General features: G+C 36.1%; 1 protein-coding gene and 1 pseudogene across 1 annotated transcript; both read right to left on the bottom strand.

The window, feature by feature from the left end:
• Positions 1 to 1,260: 1,260 nt before the first annotated feature.
• Positions 1,261 to 4,943, bottom strand: LOC127808564 (uncharacterized; annotated as a pseudogene).
• A 9,433-nt stretch (positions 4,944 to 14,376) lies between these two features.
• LOC127808733 (probable protein phosphatase 2C 12) lies at positions 14,377 to 27,753 on the bottom strand. Its single transcript, XM_052347316.1, has 9 exons — positions 26,865 to 27,753; positions 26,291 to 26,462; positions 25,857 to 26,010; positions 25,727 to 25,790; positions 25,269 to 25,376; positions 15,804 to 15,929; positions 15,448 to 15,683; positions 15,125 to 15,324; positions 14,377 to 15,006 (listed from the first exon to the last, which is right to left on the bottom strand). The coding sequence occupies exons 1-9, from the start codon at positions 27,060 to 27,062 to the stop codon at positions 14,978 to 14,980; spliced, it is 1,287 nt and encodes a 428-aa protein (XP_052203276.1). The 5' UTR covers positions 27,063 to 27,753; the 3' UTR covers positions 14,377 to 14,977.
• Between the last annotated feature and the right edge of the window lie 235 nt (positions 27,754 to 27,988).

The raw sequence follows: 27,988 nt of genomic DNA, 5'->3' as shown, positions 1-27,988 counted from the left end.
TGTATGGCTCAAAATGTTGGGCAGTCAAATACCAGCATGAGCAAAAGACGAGAGTAGCGGAGATGAAGATGCTAAGATGGATGTACGACCATACAAGAAAAGATGAGAGAGACTAGACTAAGATGGTTTAGTCATGTGAGAATGAGACCAAGAGACACTCTTGTGAGAAGAGTTGATGAAATAGAATAATTAGTCAAAAAAAGAGGTAGAGACAGACCCAAGAAGACTTTGGGAGAGACATTAAAGTTTGATATCAAGTGTATGGGCCTAAATGAATATATGATAACAAAAATATATGAAAGTCTAGAATTCATGTAGCTGACCCCACATAGTGGGATAAAGGTTGGATATGTTGTTCTTTTTTTTTTCATGGCAATTTCCTTGAATGTTGAGACTGTTGGTGCTGAAATAATCTTGATTAAAGAAAATGATGTGAACCCCACGAAGGAAGGTGAGACCCGATGCTCAAAATGGTTCCTTTGCCAATGATCATTCTAAAACAGATTGTAATAAGAAAAACAAAAGAACCTTGACCCATTATCTATAAAGAGATAAGAACCAAAGGTATAAGAAGGTTGGGTAGACGCCACACTAAAGATAGAAGAGAAGGATTGTGAGTGATAAGTCAAGAATGAACGCCACAAGATGAAATCTTGATAAGTTCGGAATAGTTCGTTGAAGAACCAAAGAGAAAACTCTCATTATTAGTATTGATCAAAAAGTGCATTCCCCATAGGGTTACATTGGTTTATATAGCCACAAACAAAGTAGAAAAAAAACACAAGATAAAGAAAGTGGTCAAACATTCTTCCAATCAATCAATCATCCACTAATTTAGAAAATTAATCAATTAAGCACCAATTGTGTCAATCAATCAATCATCCACAAATTTAGGCAATCAATCAATTAGCCACCAATTTGGCAATCAATTAATTAGCCACCAATTGTGGCAATCAATCAATTAGCCACCAATTTGGCAATCAATTAATTAGCCACCAATTGTGGTAATCAATCAATTAGCCATCAATTGTGGCAAATTGATAATGCCTTGTTTGTTTCTTCATAAAATCTCTCCAAATTACATTAAGAAGCTTGGATAACATTGACAAAGCATGGACCCTCTTGAATACTCAATTCGATCAAATTATAGTCTTGAACAAAGTCTAAATTTGAGGTGTGTTCAATTAGCCCATTTAATGTTTCCTTTAATTTCTTGGTTCTTGACCTTGTCATTAGACCTCCATTGATGCTTAACGGGTCTTATGAGACTATAGCAACTTGATTTGCATTATTCCCCGTCTCTTGAAAATGATTTGTCCTCAAATCGTCACCTACATCAAATGGAGACAAATTAGCAACATTAAATTTTGCACTTACGTTATACTCACCTAGAAGGTCTAACTTGTAGGCGTTATCATTGATCCTTTCAAGCACTTGAAATGGTCCATCTCCCCTCAGAAGTAGTTTTGAACGCCTTTGAACCGGAAACCATTCTTTCCTTAACACGCCCATCCATAGGTAAAGGAGTTAAATCCAAAGGAGCTAATGGATTAAAACCATACATTACTTCAAAAGGTGAAAACTTAGTTGCTGAATGCACACTCCTATTATATGCAAACTCTACATGCGGCAAACATTTTTCCCATGTTTTCAAGTTATTTTGTATTATAACACACGATAAGGTAAATAAAGTTCTATTAACTACTTCGATTTGACCATCAGTTTGTGGATGACAAGTAATAGAAAATAAAAGTTTTCCTAACTTACCCCATAAGGTCTTCCAAAAATAGCTTAAGAACTTTACATCCCGGTCCGAGACAATAGTCTTAGGCATGCCATGCAATCTTACAATCTCCCTAAAAAACAAATCAACAATGTGTGGGGCATCATCGATTTTGTGACATGGAATGAAATGTGTCATTTTAGAAAACCTATCAACGACCACATATATGGAATCTCTACCTCTTTTTGACCTAGGTAAACCCAACACAAAATCCATAGAGATATCAATCCAAGGTTCACTAGGGATAGGCAAATGAGTATACATACCATGAGGTTTAACCTTAGACTTAGCTTGTTTACAAGTGACACACCTTTCATAAATTCTTTTTACATCACGTTTCATATGAGGCCAAAAGAAGTGTTCATGCAAAACATCCAAAGTCTTAGATATACCAAAATGCCCCATTAAACCACCACCATGAGCTTCTCTAACAAGCAAGTCACACAAAGAACATTTAGGCACACATAACTTATTCTCTCTAAACAAAAACCCATTATGCCTAAAGAACTTTCAAAACATCACTCTCTCACATGCATTGAATACATTACTAAAATTAAAGTCATAAACATATAAGTCTTTAATGTACTCAAAACCTAATATTTTTGCATCTAATGTAGAGAGTAAGGCATACCTTCGAGATAATGCATCAACTATAATATTTCCCTTACCTTGCTTGTATTTGATCACATAAGGAAAGGTTTCAATGAACTCCACCCACTTGGTATGTCACTTGTTTAGCTTGTGTTATCCCTTTAAATGCTTTAGGGATTCATGATCCGTATGAATCACAAACTCCTTTGGCCAAAGGTAGAGTTACCAAGTTTCCAATGCCCTAATTAATACATACATCTCTTTATCATATGTAGGATAATTTAAGGCTACCCCACTTAGCTTCTCATTAAAATATGCAATGAGAGGTACTTCTTGCATTAGAATAGCTTCAATACCTATTCCTGAAGCATTACACTCAATTTCAAAGGTTTTAGTAAAAAGTTAGGTAAAGCAAGCAAATGAGCATTAGTTAGTTTTTCCTTAAGCAAACAAAATGCCTTTTCCTATTCATCTCCCCACTTAAAACCTACATTCTTTTTAATAACTTCAGTCAAAGGTGCAGCTAGGCTACTAAAATCTTTCACAAATCTCCTATAAAATCTAGCCAAACCATAGAAACTTCTAACATTTCCCACATTTGTAGGTTTCGGCCAATCTTGGATTGCCTTAACCTTTTCTTCATCAACCTCAATACTTCTAGCACTAACAACAAAGCCAAGGAATACAAGTCTATTTGTGCAAAAGGTGCACTTTTTAAGGTTAGTAAACAACTTTTCTTTCCTTAAAACATCTAAAACAAGTTTTAAATGTTCAACATGCTCATCTAAGTTTTTGCTATAAATCAGAATATCATCAAAGTAGACAACCACACATTTGCCAATAAAAGCACGCAAAACATGATTCTTTAATCTCATGAAAGTACTAGGTGCATTAGTTAATCCAAACGGCATAACTAACCACTCATATAAACCATATTTTGTTTTAAATGTTGTTTTCCATTCATCACCTTCTTTCATCCTAATTTGATGATATCCACTCTTAAGATCAATTTTGGTAAAAACACAAGAACCATGCAATTCATCAAGCATATCATCTAATCTATGAATGGGATGTCGATACTTTACAGTGATATTGTTGATGGCTCGACAATCAACACACATCCGCCATGACCCATCCTTCTTAGGCACAAGCAATACTAGGATTGCACAAGGACTCATGCTTTCACACACATACCCCTTCTCCATGAGCTCACTAACTTGCCTTTGAATTTCCTTGGTTTCCACAGGATTGCTTTTGTAGGCTAGCCTATTTGGAATTGATGCTCCGGGTATGAAATCAATTTGATGCTCGATTACCCTTATTGGTGGTAAACCATTAGGTATCTCTTCAGCAAATACATCATCAAATTCCTATAAAAGATAAACAACACTAGGCAGGGAGAAGTTAAGTTCATCGGTATTAAAATAAGCCTCTTTGTACAAAAGTACAATTATAACCTGACTTAGAAACAAAGATTTTTTTATCCCACTTTCTCTTATATAAGAGTTCACTTGTTTTCTCTCTTTTCTTTCCTTACTATTGGAAACTCTTTTTCCTTTTTCACTTTCTTTTTCTCTCTTTTTTGTCTCAGTTTCTCTTTCTTTTGAACTCTCACTCTCCTTTTTCATATCACTCTCTTTTTTTAACCACACTTGGTCTTCATACACTTGTCTTTGGGATAGGGGAACAAGAGTAACTAATTTTTCATTAAGTACAAAGGAGAATCTATTGGTATAACCATCATGAATTGCACACCTATCAAACTGCCATGGTTGCCCTAAAAGAATACGGCCCGCACCACATCACACAAAACCTCATCCGTATACTTCCAAATTGAGAATGAAACAAGCACTTGCTTATTTACTTTAACTTCTCCACAATCATTCAACCATTGCAGCTTGTATGGTCTAGGATGCTTCAAAGTTGTTAAATTCAGTTTTTCAACTAAGCTAGTGCTAGCCACATTAGTACAACTCCCCCCATCAATAATCATTCTACATACCTTATCATTGACATGACATATAGTATGAAAAATGTTCTCACGTTGTACCTTCTCATCCACTTTGACTTGCACACTAAGAGCTCTCTTTGCCACCAAGAGCTTCCCATCAACCAGGTACTCAACACCACTCTCATCCTCCAAAGGTGGCATGGATTCATTATCAAATTCATCTTCGATTTCAATATCACCATCATCTTTCAATATCATCACTCTTTTGTTTGGGCATTGAGATGCAATATGGCCTGTCCCCAAACACTTAAAGCATTTGATATCTCCATTTCTAGGAGGTGGAGTTTCAAATTTTACCTTGTTTGGTGCTCCTCCATCTTTGCTATTTTTGGAGGTTAAAACTTTAGGCTTGAAATTAGGCATATCATCCTTTTTGCTCCAATTTGATTTCCATGTTGAAGAAGAGCCCGAATTCTGCTCAATTCGTATGGACCCCTTTCTCTTCAATTGTTGCTCCACTTTAATGGCCATGTGGACCATGTCATCCAACTCAACATAATGTTGTAACTCTACCGCATCTGCAATATCACAATTCAGTCCAACTAAGAACCTGGTCATGGTAGTTTCTCAATCCTCCTTCACATTGGTTCTAATCATGGTTATTTCCATCTCTTTGTAGTATTCCTCAACACTTTTGGAACCTTGAGCAAGGCATTGCAACTTCTGAAACAAGTCCCTATAGTAATGACTTGGAATGAATCGTTTCCTCATAATAGCCTTCATCTCTTCCCATATCTCAATGGGCCTTTCACGATTTTGTCTCCTATTTAAAATAAGTTGATCCCATCAAACAATAGCATAATCAGTTAATTCTACAGCGGCCAATTTTACCTTTTTCAATTCAGAGTAGTTGTGGCAATCAAACACCATTTCCACTTTTGTCTCCCACTCCAAATAAGCTTCAGGGTCGTTTCTTCCTTGGAAAGATGGAATCTGTATCTTAATGTTGTCCAAGTTGTTATCAATCATATCTTCATGTCTAACTCCTCTATCTCTATCCCCATGCCTAAATCGGTTTATACCGACATTAGAAGCATGATCATCATTATCTAAGTCATCCCCATAGTCATCTTCATAATCATACCTAGGTGGATGTCTCTCTCTTTGTTGCACAATAGGAGCTCTATATGGTTGCCACTTTTGTGAACTAGATTCAACTCTATCTATTCTTTCATTTATCTCATTAAACCTCATCTCCATTCTTGCAAATTTTTTCTCCAAGGATTGAAAGAAGAGTTTAAAATCTATCTTTTCTTGAGCTTCGTTTTCTCGAGACATGTTTAATAGGGATGTCAAAAAATATCCAAAAACCGGTAAACTGGACCAAATTGGACCGAACCGTGCCTTTTGGATTGGTTCTATGGTTCAAATGTTAGGTTTTGGTTCTAAAAAATTAAGAACCGATATATTTGGTTTGGTTAATGTTTTTTTATTTTTCAAACCATTGTTCGAACTGAACCAGAACCAATATTATACTTATATATATTATAATTTTAATCTGCTAATTTTTGTTTATTTCTTTTTTGTTATTGGTTATTCATGAACTCTTTTATTTCTAGACTTTTATGCACTATTGCTATACTAAATGGTCGATGTAATCTCATTTGATGAAGTAGTCTATGAATTATTTTTTTCTACTTTTACTTCAAGACTCGAAGTATTAATAAAGTTATGGGTTTATTTGAATTAACAAATTTGTTTGTAATTTCATATTTTGCGAAAATTTTTAGAAGATAAATGTTAATTGGATAGAACCGAAACTGAACCAAAATCGGTCCGGTGTGACGGATTGGTCATGGTTTGGTTTTATATATGTAATGGTTCGGTTACAGTTCTTATTTTTTCGGAACCATTAAAAATGGTTCGGTTACTAGATTCTTATAGAACCGGACTAATCCGAACCGTTGACACCCCTAATGTTTAATACCTTGCAAAAAAAACAAAGTTAGGAAACCTCACAAACTCCCTCACGTGTTTCCCCTCAAGATCAACAGCACTTACACTCGTGTATTCTCACAGGATTTTACCCTCTTATGAACTCACACTCTCTTGCATTTTCCACTCTTTAGTCTCATCTTTTAATTCTTTATTGAACTCAAATGAACTCAATCAAAATTTTTCTTGCAATCAATCCAAACTCCACCAATCAAATTATTAAGAATGAGTCAATCCGCAAAGGATAGAGAGTAGGAATAATTTATGAAGTAGCAAGAACAATGAATAGGAAAGAACAGAATTGTTGTTTTCTCTTCTTTTTTTTTTTTGGCCGAATTGCACAAAATAGTCAAAATACACACTTTATGCAATCAAAACACGGATAGCAAGCAACACTTCAACTAATTTAGATTTAGTTGATTTTTGAATTTTTTATACAACTTTTTCTTTTTCTTCTTTTTTTTGTTTAGATTTCTAGCTTTTCTATTCTTTTTTTTTTTTTTTGTATAATGGAAAATAACAAAATTTGAATAGATCAAGCTGAAGAAATAGGCAAAGTTGAAGAGACAGAAAAAAAATAAACAAAGATGCTGGAATGAAGAGAAATAATAGACAATGAAAGCAAATAAGGATATATCAAACCTGATTTAGAGTCAAAACTCTTATACCAAATGATGTGAACCCCACAAAGAAAGGTGAGACCCGATGCTCAAAATGGTTCCTTTGCCAAGGATCATTCTAAAACAGATTGTAATAAGAAAAACAAAAGAACCTTGACCCGTTATCTATAAAGAGATAAGAACCAAAGGTATAAGAAGGTTGGGTAGACGCCACACTCAAGACAGAAGAGAAGGATTGTGAGTGATAAGTCAAGAATGAACGCCACAAGATGAAATCTTGATAAGTTCAGAATAGTTCGTTGAAGAACCAAAGAGAAAACTCTCACTATTAGTATTGATCAAAAAGTGCATTCCCCATAGGGTTACATTGGCTTATATAGCCACAAATAAAGTAGAAAAAAAACACAAGATAAATGAAGTGGTCAAACATTATCCCAATCAATCAATCATCCACCAATTTAGCCAATCAAACAATTAGCCACCAATTATGGCAATCAATCAATTAGCCATCAAGTGTGGCAAATTGATAATGCCTTGTTTGTTTCTTTATAAAATCTCTCCAAATTACATTAAGAAGCTTGGATAACATTGACAAAGCATGGACCTTCTTGAATACTCAATTCGAGAAAATTATAGTCTTGAACAAAGTCTAAATTTGAGGTGTGTTCAATTAGCCCATTTAATGTTTCCTTCAATTTCTTGGTTCTTAACCTTGTCATTGGACCTCCATGGATGCTTAACGAATCTTGTGAGACTTTAGCAACCTAATTCGCATCAGAAAACTCTTTAACTTTATGGCATAGGCGGTTGGGTCATATTTTTAAAGAAATGATAGAGAGACTTGTTAAAAATGGTATTCTGCCTATTGTTAACTTTAATGATTTTGGGACTTGTGTTGATTGTATAAAGGGAAAGCTTACCAATATCAAGAAAAAGGGTACAATTCATAGTAATAAGTATAATACCCAATATTACATGGTGTTGGAAAATATAAGATTTTTAGTTATTTTTGAAGGCTCTTGAGTGGTCCGAAGAGCCTAAGAAACGGGTTTCAAGAAATTAATTAATAAAATTGTCAAATCGAATGCAAGAAATACCCCGGGACTTGGATTCCCAAGGAAGAGGGCATGTGATTAGTGAACATCTTGAGGTAAGGCTATTAATGTTGAAAGCAATCACACTGGGAATAATTTTTAGAATAATTTTTATATAAGTCTGAATTATTGACAATACCGAATGGTGGTAAAGGACCTCCGGGAAGCCAAAGAGACCCTAAGAGTGGTCCGATTTTATGAATAAGGCAACCCTAAAATATTTTCAGGTGAAATAAAAGTCCTGTATAAGCACACAGGGACAAAATCGGTCTTTATCGAGTAAATGCCAGCTATTAATTTTTGAGAAATCAAGATTTTTTGTGGTTTGATGATAATTAATTAAGGTTTGAAGAGTCCAAGTGCAAATAATAAATTTCTTAAGTGGAATTAAGGAAAATATCAAGGGTTAAATGTGTAATATATATATATATATATATAAATATATACAAGTGGCTTAGAGGCCAAGTGTGCTACAGTAGTGGCATTTAAAATCTGAAATTGGTTCTCCCACTTACAGAGCTTAGCCGAGAGATTGGAAAGCAATGGAAAGGAGAAGAGTGACCGAGAGAGAGAGAGAGATGAAGGTTGGTGGTTAGCCGGTCAATGGCTGGTCGGGAGAGGCGGCTTGAAGCGGCGAAGGTGGTCAGTCGATTGTAGCGGCCTGGAGGTAGCAATGGCAACCATGGAGGCCGAGCAGAGCAGCTCCAGCGAGCGCATGGTGGCACGAAGGTGGCCGGCAGTGTGGTCCCACTAACAGGTGGCGACGTAGGTGGCCGGAGGCACTATAGAAGCAGTAGAGTGCGGCGGATGGAGGCGCACGGGGAGGCCGGCTGCGGTGGAAGGCCACGGTGGCGGCGGCGGCCAATGGCAGTGCAGTCGTGCGATAGCAGAGGCAGCCGGCCAGTGGTCAAAGGCAAGCGGAGGCCAGGCAGTGGCCGATGCTGGTGCGCATAGGCAGACTGGTGTGCAGGAGAATAGTGTTCGTGCGTGGAGAAGAAGAAGGGAAGAAGGAGAAGAGAAAAATAAAAAATAAATAAATAAATAAAGGAGAAAAATCTAGAAAAAGGGAAAAAAAATAGGGAAAACGTTAAAAAAATTCAAAAAAAAATGAGAAAAATTCTAAAAATTATTTTGGGGCTCTAGGAGTGTGCCAAAGGCTCAAAAATGAGATTTTAGGCTAAAGTGGAAGCTAGAGAGGCAACGCCAATGCGGACATTTGGTCAGATTTCTCCTCCAGATTGGTTGAGGTAATTTATTTATTTTCGAGTTATTTACATTATGTGAGATAATATAGAATAAGCGTTGGTTGGATTAAACCCTTAGTTGGGGTTGTTTGAAAATTGTCGATGGGTGGTTTTTGCGATGTATGGAAAAAACGAATGCCCTAGTTTAATTTTTTATATTGTAGGTTTCTGTGTGATTGCATCTAGGTTCAACCGGGGAGGCGGTGATCCTAGAAGAGCTCTCAATTTAGGCAAGCATTCTTGCTCTTGGCAGAAAAGGCTTCGAGCCAGGTAAGGGATGGCCCCAAGGGTGGGTGGCCTTGCGAATGTTCGATAAACTTTGATGAAAATATGTTGTGTGCAGTTGGGTGTTGTGCATGTTCTATAGGTGGTCTAGTGGAGTCCTATGACCATGGGAGAGACTAGATGCATGCTAGGGGCATTTTGGGAGATTAATGCCTCGAACAAATGGGTTCGGAAGGCAGTGATGCCTCGCCATTCATGCATACTTGTCATTGCATTCCATATATTATCTTGTTTACATTCATTTTCACCCTTACTGAATCTTTATAACTCATGAAGTTTTACCTCGTGTTGTAGATATTGCAAGTCTAGATGGAAGCAGGGATGATGTCGGGAGAATGAAATGGCAACTAGCTTTGTTGCCCGAGTTTTGTATGTTATATTTATTCTTGTATATATACATGTGTGTTGAATGTATATGTTGTTGGAGACTAGATATATTTAGTTTGGTTGTAATCAGCGTGGTGTATGTGTGATTATGCCAGTTTCTTGTTGTACATGGCATTTGTGTGGTTGAGCCAAGGTTAAGCTTGAAAATGGAAATTCCCGTAAATCCCCAGTACTCAGCAGATTTGTGATATGTTGTTTGTGTGCTTGGGTTACCTTTGATTGTTGTGAGGTGAGCTAAAGAAAGGTGAAGCTCACTCGGGTTTGAAGTCCCGTTCCGCTATATTTTCTTTAATTGTTTTGGGATCGATTCTTCAAACGGAGCGAAGAAAATGATGAAGCCTAGTCCCTAACTAGGGCATTTCTTGTTGAAACATGGTCCATCTCTTCAGTTTTTGGCTTGATGTGTGAGTAATCCGGTCGATTATTCACTGGTGGCGTCCATAAGTAGGAGCGGGTCGTCACAATAAGTTTTTATAAATTATTCACACTGATATCAGTGGACCTTGTGTCTCTATATTATGTGGGAACAAATATTTTCTCACCTTCAGCGATAACTTTTCTCGCTATGGATATGTATATCTTATCGCAGATAAATCTCAAGCACTTGAAAAGTTCAAGATTTTCGAAACTAATGTTGAAAAGCAACGAGAGAAAAGTATAAAGATTATGAGATTTGATAGATGTGGAGAATACTACGGCAGGCATGGACCTAGTGGGCAATGTATGGGGCCTTTTTCCATGTACTTACAAGAATGTGGCATAATTGCTCAATATACCATACCTAACACACCAAATCAAAATGTAGTAGCTAAAGAAGAAACTGCACACTAAAAGATATGATGAGAATGATGATGAGTATGTGTAATCTACCTATGTCCCTTTGGTCTGAAGTCATAATGACTGCAGTGTACATTTGAATAGAGCTCTTAGTAAATATGTTCTCATGACTCCTTTAGAACTCTATGTTGGTCAGAAGCCAAGCCTAAATCATTTTCGTGTTTGGGGTTGCCTTGCTGAAATAATGATCTACAATCCTCCTGAAAGTAAATTAAATCCTAAGACTACACGTTGTTACTTTATTGGTTATCCTGACAATTCTAAAGGATACAAATTTTATTGCCTTAATTGAAGCACAAAGTTTGTAGATTCTATCACTACAAAATTTTTGGAGAATAATGCAGGTGAGTGCTCATGTTCTCGTGTAAGAGATGTTAACTTGGAAGGGAAAATTGTGATAATGCCAATTTCAGTTGTACAGGAAAATTGGTGTTTCAACCAAATCAAATAAAAGAAGTATCACAACAAGAAGATGTTCTAATACATATTTCACATCCTGAAGTTCCCAATAGGCACTCTATGAGAGAAAGAAGATTTGTTATATCAAATGATTATGTGGTGTACCTTGGTGAAAATAACTATTATGTTAGTCATATCGTAAATCCAATCTCATATAGCCAAGCTATTTCAAGTATTTATTTTAATAAATGATTGGAAGCCATGAATGATGAGATGAAATCTATGGCACACAATGATGTGTGGGAACTAGTTGAACAACCTAAAGGCGTTAAGTCTTTAGGTTGCAAATGGGTGTTTAAGACTAAGAAAGATTCAAAAGGAAATGTTGAAAAGTACAAGGAGAGATTAGTGGCTAAGGGTTTTACTCAAAAAAAAAATGAGTTTATTATAATGAAACCTTTTCACCTGTTTCCTCTAAGGATTCCTTTAGAATTATTATGGCACTAGTGGCACACTTTAATCTTGAACTTCATCATATGGATGTTAAAATAGCATTTTTAAATGGACACTTGCATGAAGAAGTATATATGCAACAACCTGAAGGCTTCAAAGAAAGTGGCAAAGAACATTTGGTGTGCGGGTTAAAGAAATCCATTTATGGTTTAAAGCAAACTTCCCAACAATGGTACTTGAAGTTTGATGAGGTGATTACTTTTTTGGGGTTTGTTGAAAATAAGATAAACCAGTGTATATATCTCAAGATCAGTGGGAGCAGATTTGTTTTTCTTGTGCTATATGTTAATGATGTTCTCTTTGCGAGCAATGATTTGAATTTGTTTCATAATACTAAGCAAATGTTTTCCAAGACTTTTGACATGAAAGATCTTGGTGAAGCATCTTTTGTTCTTGGTATTGAAATTAATAGGGACAGGATTCGTGGTTTGTTGGGACTTTCTCAGAGATCATATATAGATTGTGTTCTCAAGAACTTTAATATGTAAAACTATAGAGCTGGGGGTGTTTTTTACCAAAGGAAAATCGCCTAGTAAGAAAAATTGTCCTAAAAATGTGATAAAGTAACAGGAGATGGAAAATGTGTCTTACGCTAGTGCTGTTGGAAGCTTGATGTATGCTCAAGTTTGTACTAGGTCTGATATTACTTTTGCAATTAATGTGTTAGGAAGATTTTCTTTTGATCCTAGGTTTGAGCATTGGATACTAGCAAAGAAAGTTATGAGATATCTACAAAGAACAAAAGATTTTATGCTCGTGTATAGAAAAGTTTATCACTTTGAGGTGGTTGGGTATATAGATATAGATTTTGTAGGGTGTCCTGATGAAAGAAAATCCACTTTTGGATATGTTTTCATGTTAGCCAATTGGGCAGTTTCATGAAAAAGTGCAAAACAAACACTTGTAGCTTCATCTATTATGCAAGCAGAGTTTGTAGCTTGTTATTTGTAACTAGTTATGGAGCTGCATCACTGGCTATGTAGTTGAAGAATTTTATTTCTGGGGTTTTGGTTGTTGATCCCATCTTAAGGCCAATCAAAATTTATTGTGACAATAGTGTAGCAGTTTTTTTCACTAAAAATAATAAAAGTTCTAGTGGTTCCAAACACATAGAGATCAAGTATATTTCAGTAAGAGATATGGTCAAGAAAGATGATATTATTGTGAAGTACATAAATACCCAGGTTATGGTTGTTGATTCATTAACCAAAGAACTTAGACCTATTGTTTTTTATACCTATTGATTTTAAAAAACATGTTCTCAATATGGGGATTTTAGAGTCTTTTGATGTGTTTGGTTAGTGGGAGTTGTTATTTCATTAGTTTATTACTTCCAGTTGTTATGTAATGAACTTGGTTATTTTCTTTCATGGATCCATGTTAAATTTTAAAGCTATATGCATGTTAATGTATCTTTTCATGATATGATATTGGTGATGTCACCGTATGTTTTGGAGTTGTTATGCTTGGAGCTGCATACTTGTTACTTTTATCACTATTGAAGGCATCTAGATTCAACTTTCATGAATAGTGATGGTTAAAGAACTAAATAGACTTGGCATAAAGATCACAAAAGTACATGCTATTGTTAATACTATACCTTCAAATCATATTGTATTCATATTGATTTAATTGTCAATATTATGACTATAGTACGAATTTATGAAAATAGATACATTTTGACGACTATGATCAGATTTTGGTAATTAGGTTGAACGAAATATGTTTAAAGGTGATTATCTATTAAGCTATATTTTTTTTTTAATGTAGCCACTCAAGTTTTTAAAAATTTTGTTGTCCAACTGGGGAGTCAATTTAAACAAAAAAAAAAATCAAAACACCAACTAATATTGCACAATTGCGAGAATGTTAAATTTTTTTATATTTTATATAATATTAATCGAGTTTTATTTTGAGAAAACTAGTTGGACTTTAGTTTAACATTGTCTGGAAGCCTAATAAGTTATATGTGATCATAATTAGTATACTAGGTTTGGTGTGCCTTTATGGGCTTAGAGTCATTTGTCTTGATTTGTAGAATAAGTATAAGTCCAATAGAGTTTTTTTATAAGCTTAGAGTCATTTGTGTTGATTTGTGGAATAAGTGTAAATCCAATAGAATTTTTTTATGAGCTTAGAGTCATTTGTCTTGATCTGTGGAATAAGTGTAAGTCCAATAGAGTGTATATGTGATCATAACTGGAATGTTAGGTTTCATGTACCTTTATGGGCTTATACCCATTTATCTTGATTTGTGAAATAAGTATAGATCCAATAAAATTTTATGATGGATAAAATTCTATTAATATTATAAATTAAATGTTAAGTCCCCTCTTCTCTCATTCATTCTATCATACCATTTTCTATCCATTGAAAAGCGACTTTGGCAAGATAGAAGAGAATAAGAGGAAAATTTAACTTATGGCTTGTGCAATTGTGTTTGTTATTCAATCAAATTTTTTTTTTTTATCACAAATCAAGAATTTGAAAGTTATTCTTATTCTTTAATCTTTTTATGTTTTATATGATACATGGATTTCATGAAAAATTTATCTAACACAAACTGCTACTTGTTTTAGCAGCTACCAACTCTTTAGTCGCCCCCGCGGGGGGTTTAATGTTACAGGAATTAGTTAATAATTCAATAATAATATAGCAGCAGAGAGAAGAGAGAGCAGTGAGTGGTGAGAGTGTATCACAAATATTTCATCTTAAAAAGAACACCACCCTTTTGTCCATCCATCTTCTTCCTCCTCCTATGACAGACATCATTAATTTATACAACTCCTTGTTAACTAATTATATAACTTATACCAAGAAGAGAATTAAACTTGCTGTTATGTGTTGTATTGTATACATGATGGTCCAGCTCCAGAGGCTTCCCTCAAATTCCAACTATATATAACACAGTCCACCGGGCTTCACAGCTTCAATGCATCTATCTCCTCAGAACTCAGAAATATACTTTTCCAGTAACAGTTTATATCAAGTCTGTCTGATCATCATCATCATCATCATTTTCTTCTTCTGTCCGGGAGGGGAGGGGAGGGGAGGGGAGAGCAAGGTACATAAATCATGCAGAGCAAAGATCCCGATGATTTCCAACTACAATTTTAGAAGAATTGGATTGAAACGCCTGAGAATCCATGCGAGACACAAAGGATTTACATCATGGTAACCAAGTTTCTTCTCTCCATGTTCATGATCAGTCTCAGAAATATATATATATATATATAATTAGTGCTTGCCAGATGCAGAATTATAGGACAAATGGTTGATTAGTCACTTCCACTGCTGTACCTTCCATCTGAAAACACCCAAAATATACAAAATTATATATGTGTGTGTGTGTGTGTGTGTATAGATAGATATAAATTGCTCGTGACAGTGGGTGATTCGCAAAAGACATGAGCAAGCTGACTTACTTCCAGGTCTTTTCCCTTCCATGGCTTCCTTCTTCTCTTGGCAGCTTTGGCAAAGAAAAGGTCCGTCCCAAGGCCGCAACTGGCCGGAATTTGGAGCATCTGCATGTATTGAAATACCCTCCCCAGGCTTTATCTCTACTTGACAAATGGCACACATGAACAACTTAAACATGTTACAGATTGGGTACTTCGTCTCCAACCTGCATCCAACCAAGCACATCCTACGTAAAAATCACCGGCTCCACATACTATTTATGTTCTTATTTTTTTTAACAAAAGGATATTCAAATAACTACTCAAATAAGAAAGGTGACTTGACAAACCTTTCTGAGAGGGATGCAGAGCTTTCCTCAAATAACTCCTCCACCACATCTGGCTCACAAGCAACTTTATCAATTTGAGAAGATGACTCGGAAGATTTCCTCCAGAACATGGACTTGAAAACTATTTTACCATGCTTCTTTGGAGGTGGCACAGGCGGGGTTGGCTTCTCTGAAGGTTGTATGTCGATCACAATGCAAGTTGTATCATCTCGTAGTCCTTTCAATTGTACAGCTTCCTGCAAAAAAAAGATCAGAAAGGTGTAACTAAATATTCAAATAAGCACTAAAAATTTCAGGAACAAAACAGACTTTTGCTTAACAACAAATAAAACATAAAGTTCAAGTTGCTAGCGTACTTTAACTATCTGTGAAGCTGCAGCATCTGGAGGCAATCCACGACAACAATCTAATGCTGTCTCTGCAGATAAAGCATCCCAAACACCATCACTTGACAATATAAGCCTTCCACCAGCACTTGAAAACTGCAGAAACAACCAATCAAATTTTTAACAGAGAAAGAGCTCTACAGTACGAACTGTTCATGAAGTCATATTTCTGAAAAACAAAAACTGGAAAATGAAGACCAGACTGCAACTAATAGTTCCATTCTGGCCTCAGAACACTTAGATGAAATGAGATAACAGTTGACAACTGAATTAATTTTTGTTATAAATCCCAAACTAGTGTTCTCCTGAAACTACTTCCCAACTTAGAGGGTAGTTTTGATGCATCATACATGTCAGACAGGAGCAAACCAGTATTTGTTTACCTAGCCAAAAAAAAAAGAAAAAAGCATTTAGCTTCTACAAAATGTTCACTTATGTTCCATATTGATATTCTACAAGTCATTCCATGGTTAACGGCCATTCTAACAGGAAAATCACAGGATCTCAAGAATTGAATCTTGTCACCCATAAATTCTTACATAACTAGGGTAAGACAACAACAATGCCACCAAACTAACTAGGGTAAGACCACAAAAGATTATAATGGAAGAGTGGGCATGAAATGGATGGATACAATGGGATGGATGAAACCTCATGCAGAGAAGCAGTTAACAAAGTCATGGGCATTCATCGTCCACCGTCCCCTTGACCCATGCCGCTTGTCTAGTTAAACTTCTTCTGAGATACTATATTAGTTAATCCTCTCAATGCCCTTGATGTCAGTACTTGTTATAGTTTTAGTGCTGTTCTTGGGATTTGAACCATTGCAACACTATTTTGCTAAGACTGTATGTAAGCATCACCAATTCAAGCTCAACTGATGAGTGCCAAAATAAAGATGTCGGGTACTCCTATTGCACCACTTCCATTAAACATGGAGAATTGTGAAAGCTGTTAACAGGCTTGATCAAAGAGCCAGTACTACCAACCAAAATGAAGACAGGGATTTACAACAGTCTTTGCCATCAAACTGTCAAAATTTTATGCAAATACCCAGGAAAGCACAATAGAATGAGAAACATTCCACATTTTATAAACCATTGCTCCACCTGCCCTGGTCTTGCAAGACCCTGACGAGGAATGTAGGAACAAACATGAAATAAAAAAATTTAAAGTTTTCTTAAGAAAGTTTCAGTTTGCTCCATCTCTTTCCTATTTGTCTATTGATGCGTCAAAATTAATCTAGATTGAGAAATAATTTCAGAAGAGCACTGGCTTGTTTTCTTTTCTTATAAAGCTCATAAAATCTTGGTCAGGAACTCCAAAAGGATCTCCTTCATTTCATCTAGGAGCATTTCTACTCCATCAAGAATGAATTACTTGTCACACAGGCATCATGAAGCAAACATGAATATATATGCCCCTCTACAGGCATTTATTCCTTTGAATTCCATCTGATAAAGACAATATGAGTTTATAAATACATTAAGAAAATACTGTCTTAAAAATAAAGGTCGGCAACATGCAAACTGCATTTTATACTGTAAGATGAACAACCACCAAAACTTCAACTTCAAACTTAGTTGGCAGTATCAAAATCTGCTGCTCTATTTAATTCTAATCTGAATGCAGATTCATAACAAAATGTTGCTTCAAAACCCCACTAACAGAATCTTAGGCATGCTGATTCAACAGTTCAAGTTCTAAATATCTGAAGAAGGACCAGGTAGTGGGTGATGAACTACCTATGTAAGAGAGATGGGGAGTTGGTGGATCACTTATGTGGTGGCAAGATATTTGGAACATGTTTTCTGCTTCCCCGTTTCCTTGAAATTTGGAGATCCTAATCAATTCTTAGAGGCCTTTCTTTCATTTGAGTTTCCTTGTAGTTGCTGTTGGTTTCTCTTCCCTCTTCTTCTTGTATTTATTTCACCCCCTTTTTGGAGGTTTGTATGGTTTTATTTATCTTTAAAAAAATTGAAAAGTCTAAAAATATACAAAAGATCCTCAACGAACAGAGAAATGGACTAGAGGTTGTTCCTAACCTTTTGTTCTTTCCTCTCCAGCAAATCATGTTACATTCTTAACAAGCTCATATCTGAAGCCTAATACGCATGGAGAAGAACATTTGAAACAAGCTCCTCAATTATTTTGAGATGTCATGTCAATTATTGAAGTTTAGAGAATAGGTTAATGTTAGATTCTAGAGTCCAAATTTGAAATCTACACCCAATTCTAATTAATCCAGAATTGATTACCACAGAAAATGGAGGATCTCTAACAAATTCATAATTTCTCTGATGGTGTGAGGAGAGTTGATGAAATGGAACAATTAGTCAAAAAAAGAGATAGAGACAGACCCAAGAAGACTTTGGGAGAGACATTAAAGTTTGATATAAAGTGTATGAATCTAAATGAAGATATAACAAAAGATAGAAATACATGAAAGTCTAGAATTCATGTAGCCGACCCCACATAGTGGGATAAAGGCTGGATATGTTATTGTATTGTTGTTGGTGGTGTAAGCAAGGACAAACAACAATAAATACTTTCTTTTTTTTCTTTTTGGAACATTAATTATGTCACATCACAGTGGGAAAAGAAAAATTTAAACATTTAGACAAGCTCCTATTGTATTTTGAGACACTTTATATCAACTGCTAGTCTACACTAGATTTGAAATCTGCATCCATTCACAAAATCTGAAGAGATGGTCCTATGCAATGAAAGGTATCTCAAATTTTGTGATTTCTCTGCTAGATCAGCATGGACTTTAACATTCACCACACACTCCTCCTTTCTTGCTAAACCTGAATTACACAGATAATGGTAGACTATGAAGCATGGACACAGACACAACAACACGAGGCAGGGGACATGTGGACAACATTTTTCAAAAAAGTAGGACACAACACGATTGAGATACGTTTTAATTAATAAAATAATTATTTGTATTTTAAAGCATAATAAAGCATCAAAACTATTTTACAACTCACAAATATGCATTTAAAATTCATAAGTAAAATTTCAAATGAATAAAACTAATCTAATTATCAATCAACTTGCAGTCCAATAGTCTTTGTTGCTTACAATCCAGTCGATGTTTAAAGAGTTAGAGAATAGAAGTGTGAAGAGTATGAAAACTGAACATTCGTGCAATCAAAACATGGAGAAAGAAAACATTCAATTACCAAGTTATAAAACTGAAGAGTAAAAAACAAAACCTTACATTTTAGTTTTTGAAATGTCCCGATAAAGGATGTGTACACGTGTCCTAGGAGTGTCCACATAGGGGACATGTGTCCCCTCCTGTTCCCTATTAACAAATTTTAAGAAATTGTCAGATACACCATGTAGACATGTCCCATAAGTGTCAAAGTGTTTGGTATCAGAGCACATCCTAGGCCACCGATTTAGCCTCCTACGGATTCTCGCCATGGCTGATGGATTTAGCCGACATCATGATGTAATTCTTGCATTGGATAAAAAAATTGAGGTTTCAATGGACAGATTAGGAAGGAAATTAGATGGATTCTTGTTAATGTTCTCCAAATTGTATCAGGTTAGTCTTCCTACTGATTTTTTTCCTAAGGAACAGTCTGATCCAATTCTTCAAGGAAATGGAACAGTTCCTAGGACAGTTGGTTCTTCAGGATTTGAAATTGAACCAGACTTACGCAATGAGAAATTGGCTTGAGCGATGGCTATAATAGACAAATCTAAGAAAGCTGAAAATGAGTCATTAGAGATTCAACCAACTGAAAAATCAAACAATTTGACCGTTGATGAGTTTACTTTAGATATGGATTATTTCAAGAGTAGAGTGAAGAAAGAGTAGTCTGATTCAGAAAGTACTGACAAGAAGGATGACATCAATAACATTGATGATGATGGCAGTGGAATGCATTCTCTGAAGAAAAGCAATAAGGTCCAGGATGTTCAGAAAGTAGGTCAAAGGGTACAACATGATTCCTTAAAAAGTGAAGCTTATGAAGAGGATGCTCAAGAAAACTTTTCCAAAAGATCTGATCATGAGATGATTGATTTAGACAATCAATTGCCAAGATTGAAATATGATAACAGAGAACTTCTAGAGACTGGTCGTCTTTTTGTCCACAATCTGCCATATACTACCAGAGTATGAGTTGGAAGAGCACTTTAGCAGATTTGGCAATGTATCTGGAGTTCATGTTGTTGTTGATAAAAATACAAAGAGGTCTAAAGGAACTGCTTATGTTAATTATTCGCCTCCAGAATCTTTCTCCAGAGCTTTAGAAGAGTTGGAGAAAATTATTCTTCCTCCAACAAAAACTTTGGCTTTGGTTGTTTTCCTTGAACCAGCTGAGGCACGTGTATAGCTTTCAGAGGTTTAGCTTACAAGTGCTACAAGGATGCTCCACTGTATTTGGAGATTGGAGCCCATAAATTGATCTGTGGAAAGAAATTACAGAAGTTTTTCAAGATTTCTCCATGCAAGCTGTGGAAGAGAAGGGAAAAAGCTGCGATTTGAAAGCTACTCAATTTCCTTGGGCTGCTGGTTTCTCTGATTTCTTGAGGACAATAAAGTTCTTAAGGAGGGGGGAATGTCAGGATCTCGGGTGTTATAGCTGTTATAGTAGTTATAGTTGTAATAGTAGTTATGAGTATGTTGGGAGAAGAACTAGGAGGTAGGTAAGCAGTTAGGAGGTAGGTTAGCAGAAGGGTGCAGTTAGTGCAGAGTGTGCCATAGTGGCTAGAGTTGTAGTAGTGGTAACTGCTGTAAAAGCCTAGTAACTGCTGTAAATAACTGTTGTTGGTAGCCTTATATAAGGCTATGCTACCATGTATCGGTACTAATATGTTTTTGAAGTAAAGAATTCTCATTTTTCTCTCTTCAATTCTCTGATTTCCCTCTCTGTTCTTCTCTCTCACCTACTTTCCCTCTTCATTTCTGATTCTTCTCATAATCCTATCTAAATCCCCTCATTTCTCTCTCTTTCTTCCTTCTTTCCCGATTATCTACTAGAATCCTTAGATGCAAAACCTAGCGTCCCGACATCTGACACACGGGCAACACCAGTACAGCAACCCCTAGGAAGTGTCCGTGCTTTATAGATAGTGGAAGGTTGGAAACAATAGCTAAGCATCACAAGACATCACCAATAAATGGAAAAGAGGACAGCTTTATTTTGGACAAGAAGCCTTGTTCCCAAAAGATCCTTTGAAGTTTCATCATTTTTACACAAAAAATAATTATTCAAGGGAGACACTTAGTAGCAATGGTAAAGTTTCTCCTTTGCGGCAAAAAGGTCATGGGTTCAAGTTGTGAGGGGATCTCTTTGAAAAGAGCAAGAGGAAGGGCCACATACAATTATGATCCCTCCCAAACCTCACAAACATAGCTGTTAAAGGCATGCCAAGGCTCAAGGTTCAGCTGAGGATGCCTTGCTTTATGAGGCTCGCTTAGGCTCTAAGGTGCTTGCTCACCTTGAGGCATAAGGTTGTTTTTTGATGAACTTGTTAAAAGCTAACCAATAATAATCAGAAAAGAAATTTAAAATTAAGAAAAAAAAATAAACACTCATTAGATATTTAACATAAAAACCTAACATTAAAAAAAAAAAATCTAAAGTCTTAATAGTTATTCAACATATAACCCTAAACCCAAAGTAAGAAACAAGAAAGGAGGGTATTGAAAGAAATCCAATAGCATAATGGACCAATAATGCTTCATGTTAATGTTTTGTTATGTTAGGATTATTTAAATATTACTTCTGATTTGTCATTTTTATGAATTTGTCCTCAAGTTGACTTGAATTTGAAATAATGCTTTATGTTGATATCTTAGACTTCTAGCACTTTTTTGAAAGAATATTTAGCTGTTATTAACTTATTATAGTGGTTGAAATAATTTTAATTGTTATTAGTAGCATAATATTGATTATTTGTTATTTATGATTTTATAAGTTAGCATTTAGCTCAGTATAGCTATCCATTGAAATCTGAAAATAATGATATGTAAGTAATTTTATATAGATTTTTAAAAAATGTGCCTCACACCCAAAAGGGTCACACCTACACCTGCACTTAGGCTCCAAGCACACTTGCGCCTCCATGTGCCTTCAGCCTTTGATAACTATGCTTGCAAAGCAAAGAACCTCATGCACTAAGGACCCCTTTTTTAGTGTAAATATCAGGCAACACCCTTGAGGTTTGACAAAAAGGGCACCGACCTCCCTTGACTTTTATGACAATGCAACAGTTTCCCCCTGTCATTAGTTTAATCCTGTTAAAATTTCTAAAATAACTAAACTAACCTTATTTCAATTTTTGGTCCTATGCAGTGAAACACCTGTCAAAATCTTGCAATTTTTCTACGAGATCAGGATGACCTTAAACAATCACCACACACTTCTCTTTTCTTGCTAAACTTGAATTACCACAGATCATGGTGGAAGCTTGGAAACGATAGCTAAGCATCACAAGACTTCCCCAATAAATGGAAAAGAGAAGAGCTTTGTTTTGGACAAGAAGCCTTGTTCTCAAAAGATCCTTTGGAAAAATGATGAATATTTGTGTGGAAAAATGATGAAGCTCCAAAGGACTTCATCATTTTTCAAAGCAAATATTTACTCCAAGGTGACTCTTAGTAGCAAAGGTAAAGTTGCTCCTTTGTGCCCAAAAGGTCATAGCTTCAAGTTGTGAAAGTGGTCTCTTTGAAAAGAGCAAGAGGAATGGCTAAATACAAATCTAATCCTCCCCCAACCTGACAAACATAGTTGTCAAAGGCACACCTCAAGCACGCCAAGGCTCAAGGGCTAGTTGAGGGCACCTCGCTCTGAGGTGTGCCTAGGCTTTAAAGTGCACATTCACCCTAAGGAAGCAAGGTTGTTTTTTGATGGACTTGTTAAAATCTAACCAATAATAACCAGAAAAAAAAAAAAAAAAGTCAAAACAATACAACTCCCCATGAAAACCCTAACATTAAAACAAAACCTCTCAAATCTCATTATCAATTCAACATAAACCTAAACCCTAGCGTAAGGAAGGAGGAAGGAGAAAGGATTGAAAGAGATCCAATAGCATATTCAACCATCAAAACTCAACATTATACTTGTTGATGCAAACTTGAGGTTTTTTTTTTCTTTTTTATTTCCAAAAGGTTTTATCTTAATTGTCGTTGGAGAATCAGTTTTTTGTCAATATGAAAGCAAAATAGCATAGATCTTTGTTTGATTGAGAAATGAGTGTAATTTAAACATTTAAAGATTTGAAGCAATGATCCATGTTGATGTTTCGTTATGTTAGGCTTATTTAAATATTACTTGTGATTTGTTACGTTTGAATATTGTACGTCATTTTACTTGCTTGGCATTTTAAGAATTTCTAATGTTGAAACATTTTATGTTGATATTTTTAGACTTCTAGTACTTTTTTAAAATAATATTAGCTGTTATTAACTTAATATAGTGGTTGAAATAATATTAGTTGTTATTGTAGAGATATATTGTTTGGTATTTGTTATTTATAAGTTTATAAGTTTGCATTTATCTCGTCATAAGGATATACTGAAATTTGAAAATAATGATGTGTAAATATTTTTATACAGACTTCTAGAAAAAATGTGTCTCACATCCAAAAGGCTTGGCACCTGCACCTTATGTCCCACACATAGGCTCCAAGCGCTCTTGCACCTCAATGTGCCTTTAGCCTTTGACAACTACGCTTGCAAAGCAAAGACCCTCATACACTCTTGTGCTTCAATGTGCCTACAGCCTTTGACAACTATGCTCACAAAGTAAAGACCCTCATACACTGACACTTTTTTTTATTGGGTAAATCCCATGCAACACCCCCAAGGTTTGACAAAAGGCACCAACCATCCCTATGTTTTCAAAAATAACAGCAACCTCCCTTGACTTTTATGATTGTGCAACACTTTCATCCTACCATTGGTTTACTGCCATTAAATTTCTAAGATAACCAAACTACCTTTAACTCTCTCTCTCTCTCTCTCTCTCTCTCTCACACACACACACACACACACACTAGAAAGCCATGGTCGAAGCTGTTTGTTGCCTCTCTCCCTCTGTATCACCTCTTCCAACCCAACCCACAAGGCTAGGGTTAAGATCAAAACACATTGCCATTGGGTTCCAAACTAAACCAAGCATCACAACCATCTGAGTTCGGAACCTAGATGGATGTGTGTTGGATTCTAATTGGAATGCAGATGAGAGAAGAACATAAAGACATACATATACATATAGTGAGAGGGGGGCAGAGAGAGAGAAGGTTCAATTCTGCCATGGCTAATGGTGGAGAAAGAAAGGGAATGAGGAGGAAAGAGAGAGCAAGATACTTACTCCATTGGCACTTTTGGCACAATGGGGTTCTAATTGAACCCATAGCGATGATTGATGAGGTTTTGTCCATCACGATCAGACTACTACGGGGAGAGAGGTGGGTGCATGTGGGGGAGGAGGGGTCACTATCGTCTAGGTAGGTAGGTTCACCATTGCCAAGAAGAGATAAGAGATAGAGAAAAAGAGAGGAGAGGACAAGATAGAGAAAGAGAGAGTAGAGAGTTTAAATATAGGGGCAAAATGATCAATTCATGTGTTCTCTTAATGATAAGGGAAGTCTTTGCTATTTCTAAAAATACAAGGGTGGTTGGAGCCATTTCACTAAATCTCAGGGGTCCCATGAGAAATTTATCCTTTTTTATTTCAGCCAAGCATTTGGCAGATAAACAGCTTCACATCTTAAAGAGTGTATTTAAATCTTCACGTGATAATATAACTTTGGTTTAAACCCAACAAGAAGAACTTCACCCATCATAAGAAGATAACTGTTGCCCAAACTTGGGGATCGGCAACATAGACCTTCTTTGACAGTCCAGCCCGCAATTTGTAAAATCTGCTGATAAATTCTGCATGGTCATGCAAATTATTGGGAGATTAACTTGATTTATGGTTCTAAGGATTCAAATCTTCTAAAACAATGGCGAATACATCACTAACCACACAATTTTTCTGAACTTGTATTTTAATTATTGTCATTTGTGTCAAGAATTTTCTTGCCGTACTATGATAATCAACACCTTAAAGGTTTGACAAACATTTGAGAAGCACAAACAAGGTATTCAACAAGCGGAATCCTTCATACAGACCTAGTAAGGAGAATATATTTATCATACAATTTTTGCCAGAATTCCAGACATAACAATATATCAATAAAGTTGAATGACAGGAAAATTTCAATCACAATGATCATGGTCCCGGAAAAAGTAAAGCATAACAAATTCCTTGTGCAATCTTCTAGAAAATTATCCGTGTCCCTAGTTAGTAATGATCAAAAATAACAAAGTTGAGATATAAGCAAACTGGAAATTACCTAGCTGAAAACGCAAATTTGTTCATTAATTTTTTTTAGATAGATAATTGAGAAACAGACCTTCACTTGCTTGACATGAGGAACTGGGACAATAAACTCGCCAACATCCATATCTCCAATAGAACGAGAAAGGCATAATCCACCAGGCCAACATCTTAGAGGACCAATCTACAATGAAACTAGTTTACTAGTGAGACAACTATGAGAAGTCTATTCTATTTAAATGAGAACTTAGATGAAGATAATTATGTCCATTTTCGAAAAAGGTATGCAAATAAATCTAATCTATGACAAGAAGCTTAGCAAAACCATATTCCTAATTAAATCAAATGAAAAAAAAAACAAAAAATTCAATGGAACAACAATTTCTAGTGGTTCCACTGATATTTCATTCTTATTTCATTTAGGGAAATAAAAAACTACTGATCCATAATATATATACAGAAGTACATCAACATGAATACTTGTTTATGGACTGAAATATGAAATTCATGGTTAACATGAACCAGAAATTATACCTGTGTACCGCCACCAGTATTAAGCCTACCAACCTCACCTCCACTTGCAACAATCCTCTCTCTCCTGGTGAAAGATTAATAAGTAAACCAAAAACAAACATGATTGACAAAACAAAAATATATTGCTTACTCTTCTACATCGCATTCAAGCCTATGATCAGCAGACATATAATATATTACACCTTCAGCAGATTCAAGTATGCAACGAGAGTCACCAACAGATGCTACAGTTACAACCCATCCTTCAATAATCACAAGGGTAACAGTTGTTCCCGAAGGTATCCCTGAAACATTACCATGGTAACGTGTAAGTACCATATATAAGTTGTTGATAAATATAGATATATATATGTATATGTATATGTATATATATATAGAGAGAGAGAGAGAGCCAACTAATTTCATTATGCAACAGGTATAGTTATAAAGAAAAAAAATATGGCATGAAACTTGCAATAGCTATCTGAAACAGACATATATTTGCAGTTCACTAGTTGAAAATTAACCCTGACACACAGGTAACAAATGCCATGTTGGTAATATAAACAAGGAAACAACTCATACCTCTATCTTGAAAATCTTTATCGGTCTTGACAAATCCTGCAACCAAAGCCCGTGGCAGTGCAGAAACCCACTCATCTCTATTAAGGTCAGAAGGAATGGCAGCTAAAACATTGTTTAGAAGATTCTCCTTAGAATATATGGCAGCCGCAGTCCCATTGTGTCCATCAAATAGCTACAAGATCGGAATTGTCCATCAAACTAAGAGAAAGCATAAAGAGGGGCAATATGAAATAGCAATGCAGACAGCATAAAGCCACAAATATTCAATGTTGGCAATCTTTAATAGTTATATTCATGTGACGGAGAGAGCTAAAAGTTTTTGATGAAATATGTCATAATACTAAAGATTGAAGCATAACATAACATATTGGTTGAACCTCCTGTATAGACAGAAAAAATCTACTTCTCAGGTTTCCCACTACACTCAATAAATTAAAGACGCCACAAGAAAGACAATTGATTGTGAACTTGATTCTGGAATGCCATACAGAAATTATAAGCATTAATATAGCATAACAACGTTGGTCTAGGAAATGAACATTTTCCTAGACATAAGGAACAAACGAAGACATACCCCGAAAACAGAATACGTAGAAACCCCATCGCCGGCAAGGCGTTGGCATTCGGCTTTGAGCATCGTGAAGTCCTCCCCTTTCTTGCTTTGGCTAGCCTGACCATGAGAGATCTCCGGCCTCTCAACCTTCTCCCTCGCCAATTCGCGTTTCAGCAACACCGAAAGCGGGACCGTATGATTCTCACCCCTGGAGGACATTGCTCGGTCCCTCGAAACCTAAACCGGAGCCACTAGTTTAACAATGCGCCCACCTGTGATCCCAACATGCGCCCCTTCACCAGAAATTTTCCTGCAATCCAAACAAATCGAACGAGAATCCTGAAGGGAACCGCAAAGGGAACACAAAGTTACACCTAGTCAACCCAATCTCGTCTCAGGCATCCAGCCAAATCAAAGAAAAAGCGACATTGAATTAATAAAAATCAGCGGGATCTTCAAAGGAAATCGTCCATTTCAAAGAGAGTCGCTTAAACGGGTCTCCCAAGATTAAATCAAGCTTATACAGATTGGTTGATCAGGCAAATGTAGATGCGGTGCCTTCAGCTTCCAATGCGAGACGAAGGTGAAAAGATAGGGAATAGAGATGCGAGAATCGAGAGAATGTTGAAGGAGAAAGAGGAGGAAAATGAAAAGGAAAACGCGAGAAAGTAACTTAGATTAGGAATAGGAGAATGAGAATGAGAATCGATGATTAGGTGACGTGATGGGAGAAGTGTTCGCCGGAAAAGGGAGAGGGAGAGGCGAAAATGAAGGAGCTTCGTCTCTTCTTCTTCTTCTCCTTCTTATTCTGCTGCTGCTGCTGCTGCTGCTTCTTCTTCTTCTTCTTTGTGTTTTGTTTGCAATATTTGGATTCTCTCTCTCTCTCTCTCCGTTGTCATGTGCTGTCCGCAAATACAATACCAAAACGCACCGTTTTTAGGAGTTGGAGCTGGCCCTTATGCTGCGCCCCTGTGCCCCCACCCTGCTATCTTGCGCCAGTGGGCGCGTCTTAGATAGACGACTTTTTCCTACCTTTCCGCGTCGCCATCTCCTCCTCCTCGCGAGGTTAACGTCTTCTATAACGGGTGCTCGTCTCGTGATATCTATTTGTAAATAAAAATTATTATTAATAATTATATTTTAAT

Source organism: Diospyros lotus, chromosome 8 (assembly GCF_014633365.1).
Source record: "Diospyros lotus cultivar Yz01 chromosome 8, ASM1463336v1, whole genome shotgun sequence".
NCBI lineage: Eukaryota > Viridiplantae > Streptophyta > Magnoliopsida > Ericales > Ebenaceae > Diospyros > Diospyros lotus.
Note: the sequence above shows the minus strand (reverse complement) of the source record. Positions and strands in the feature narration are given on the sequence as shown.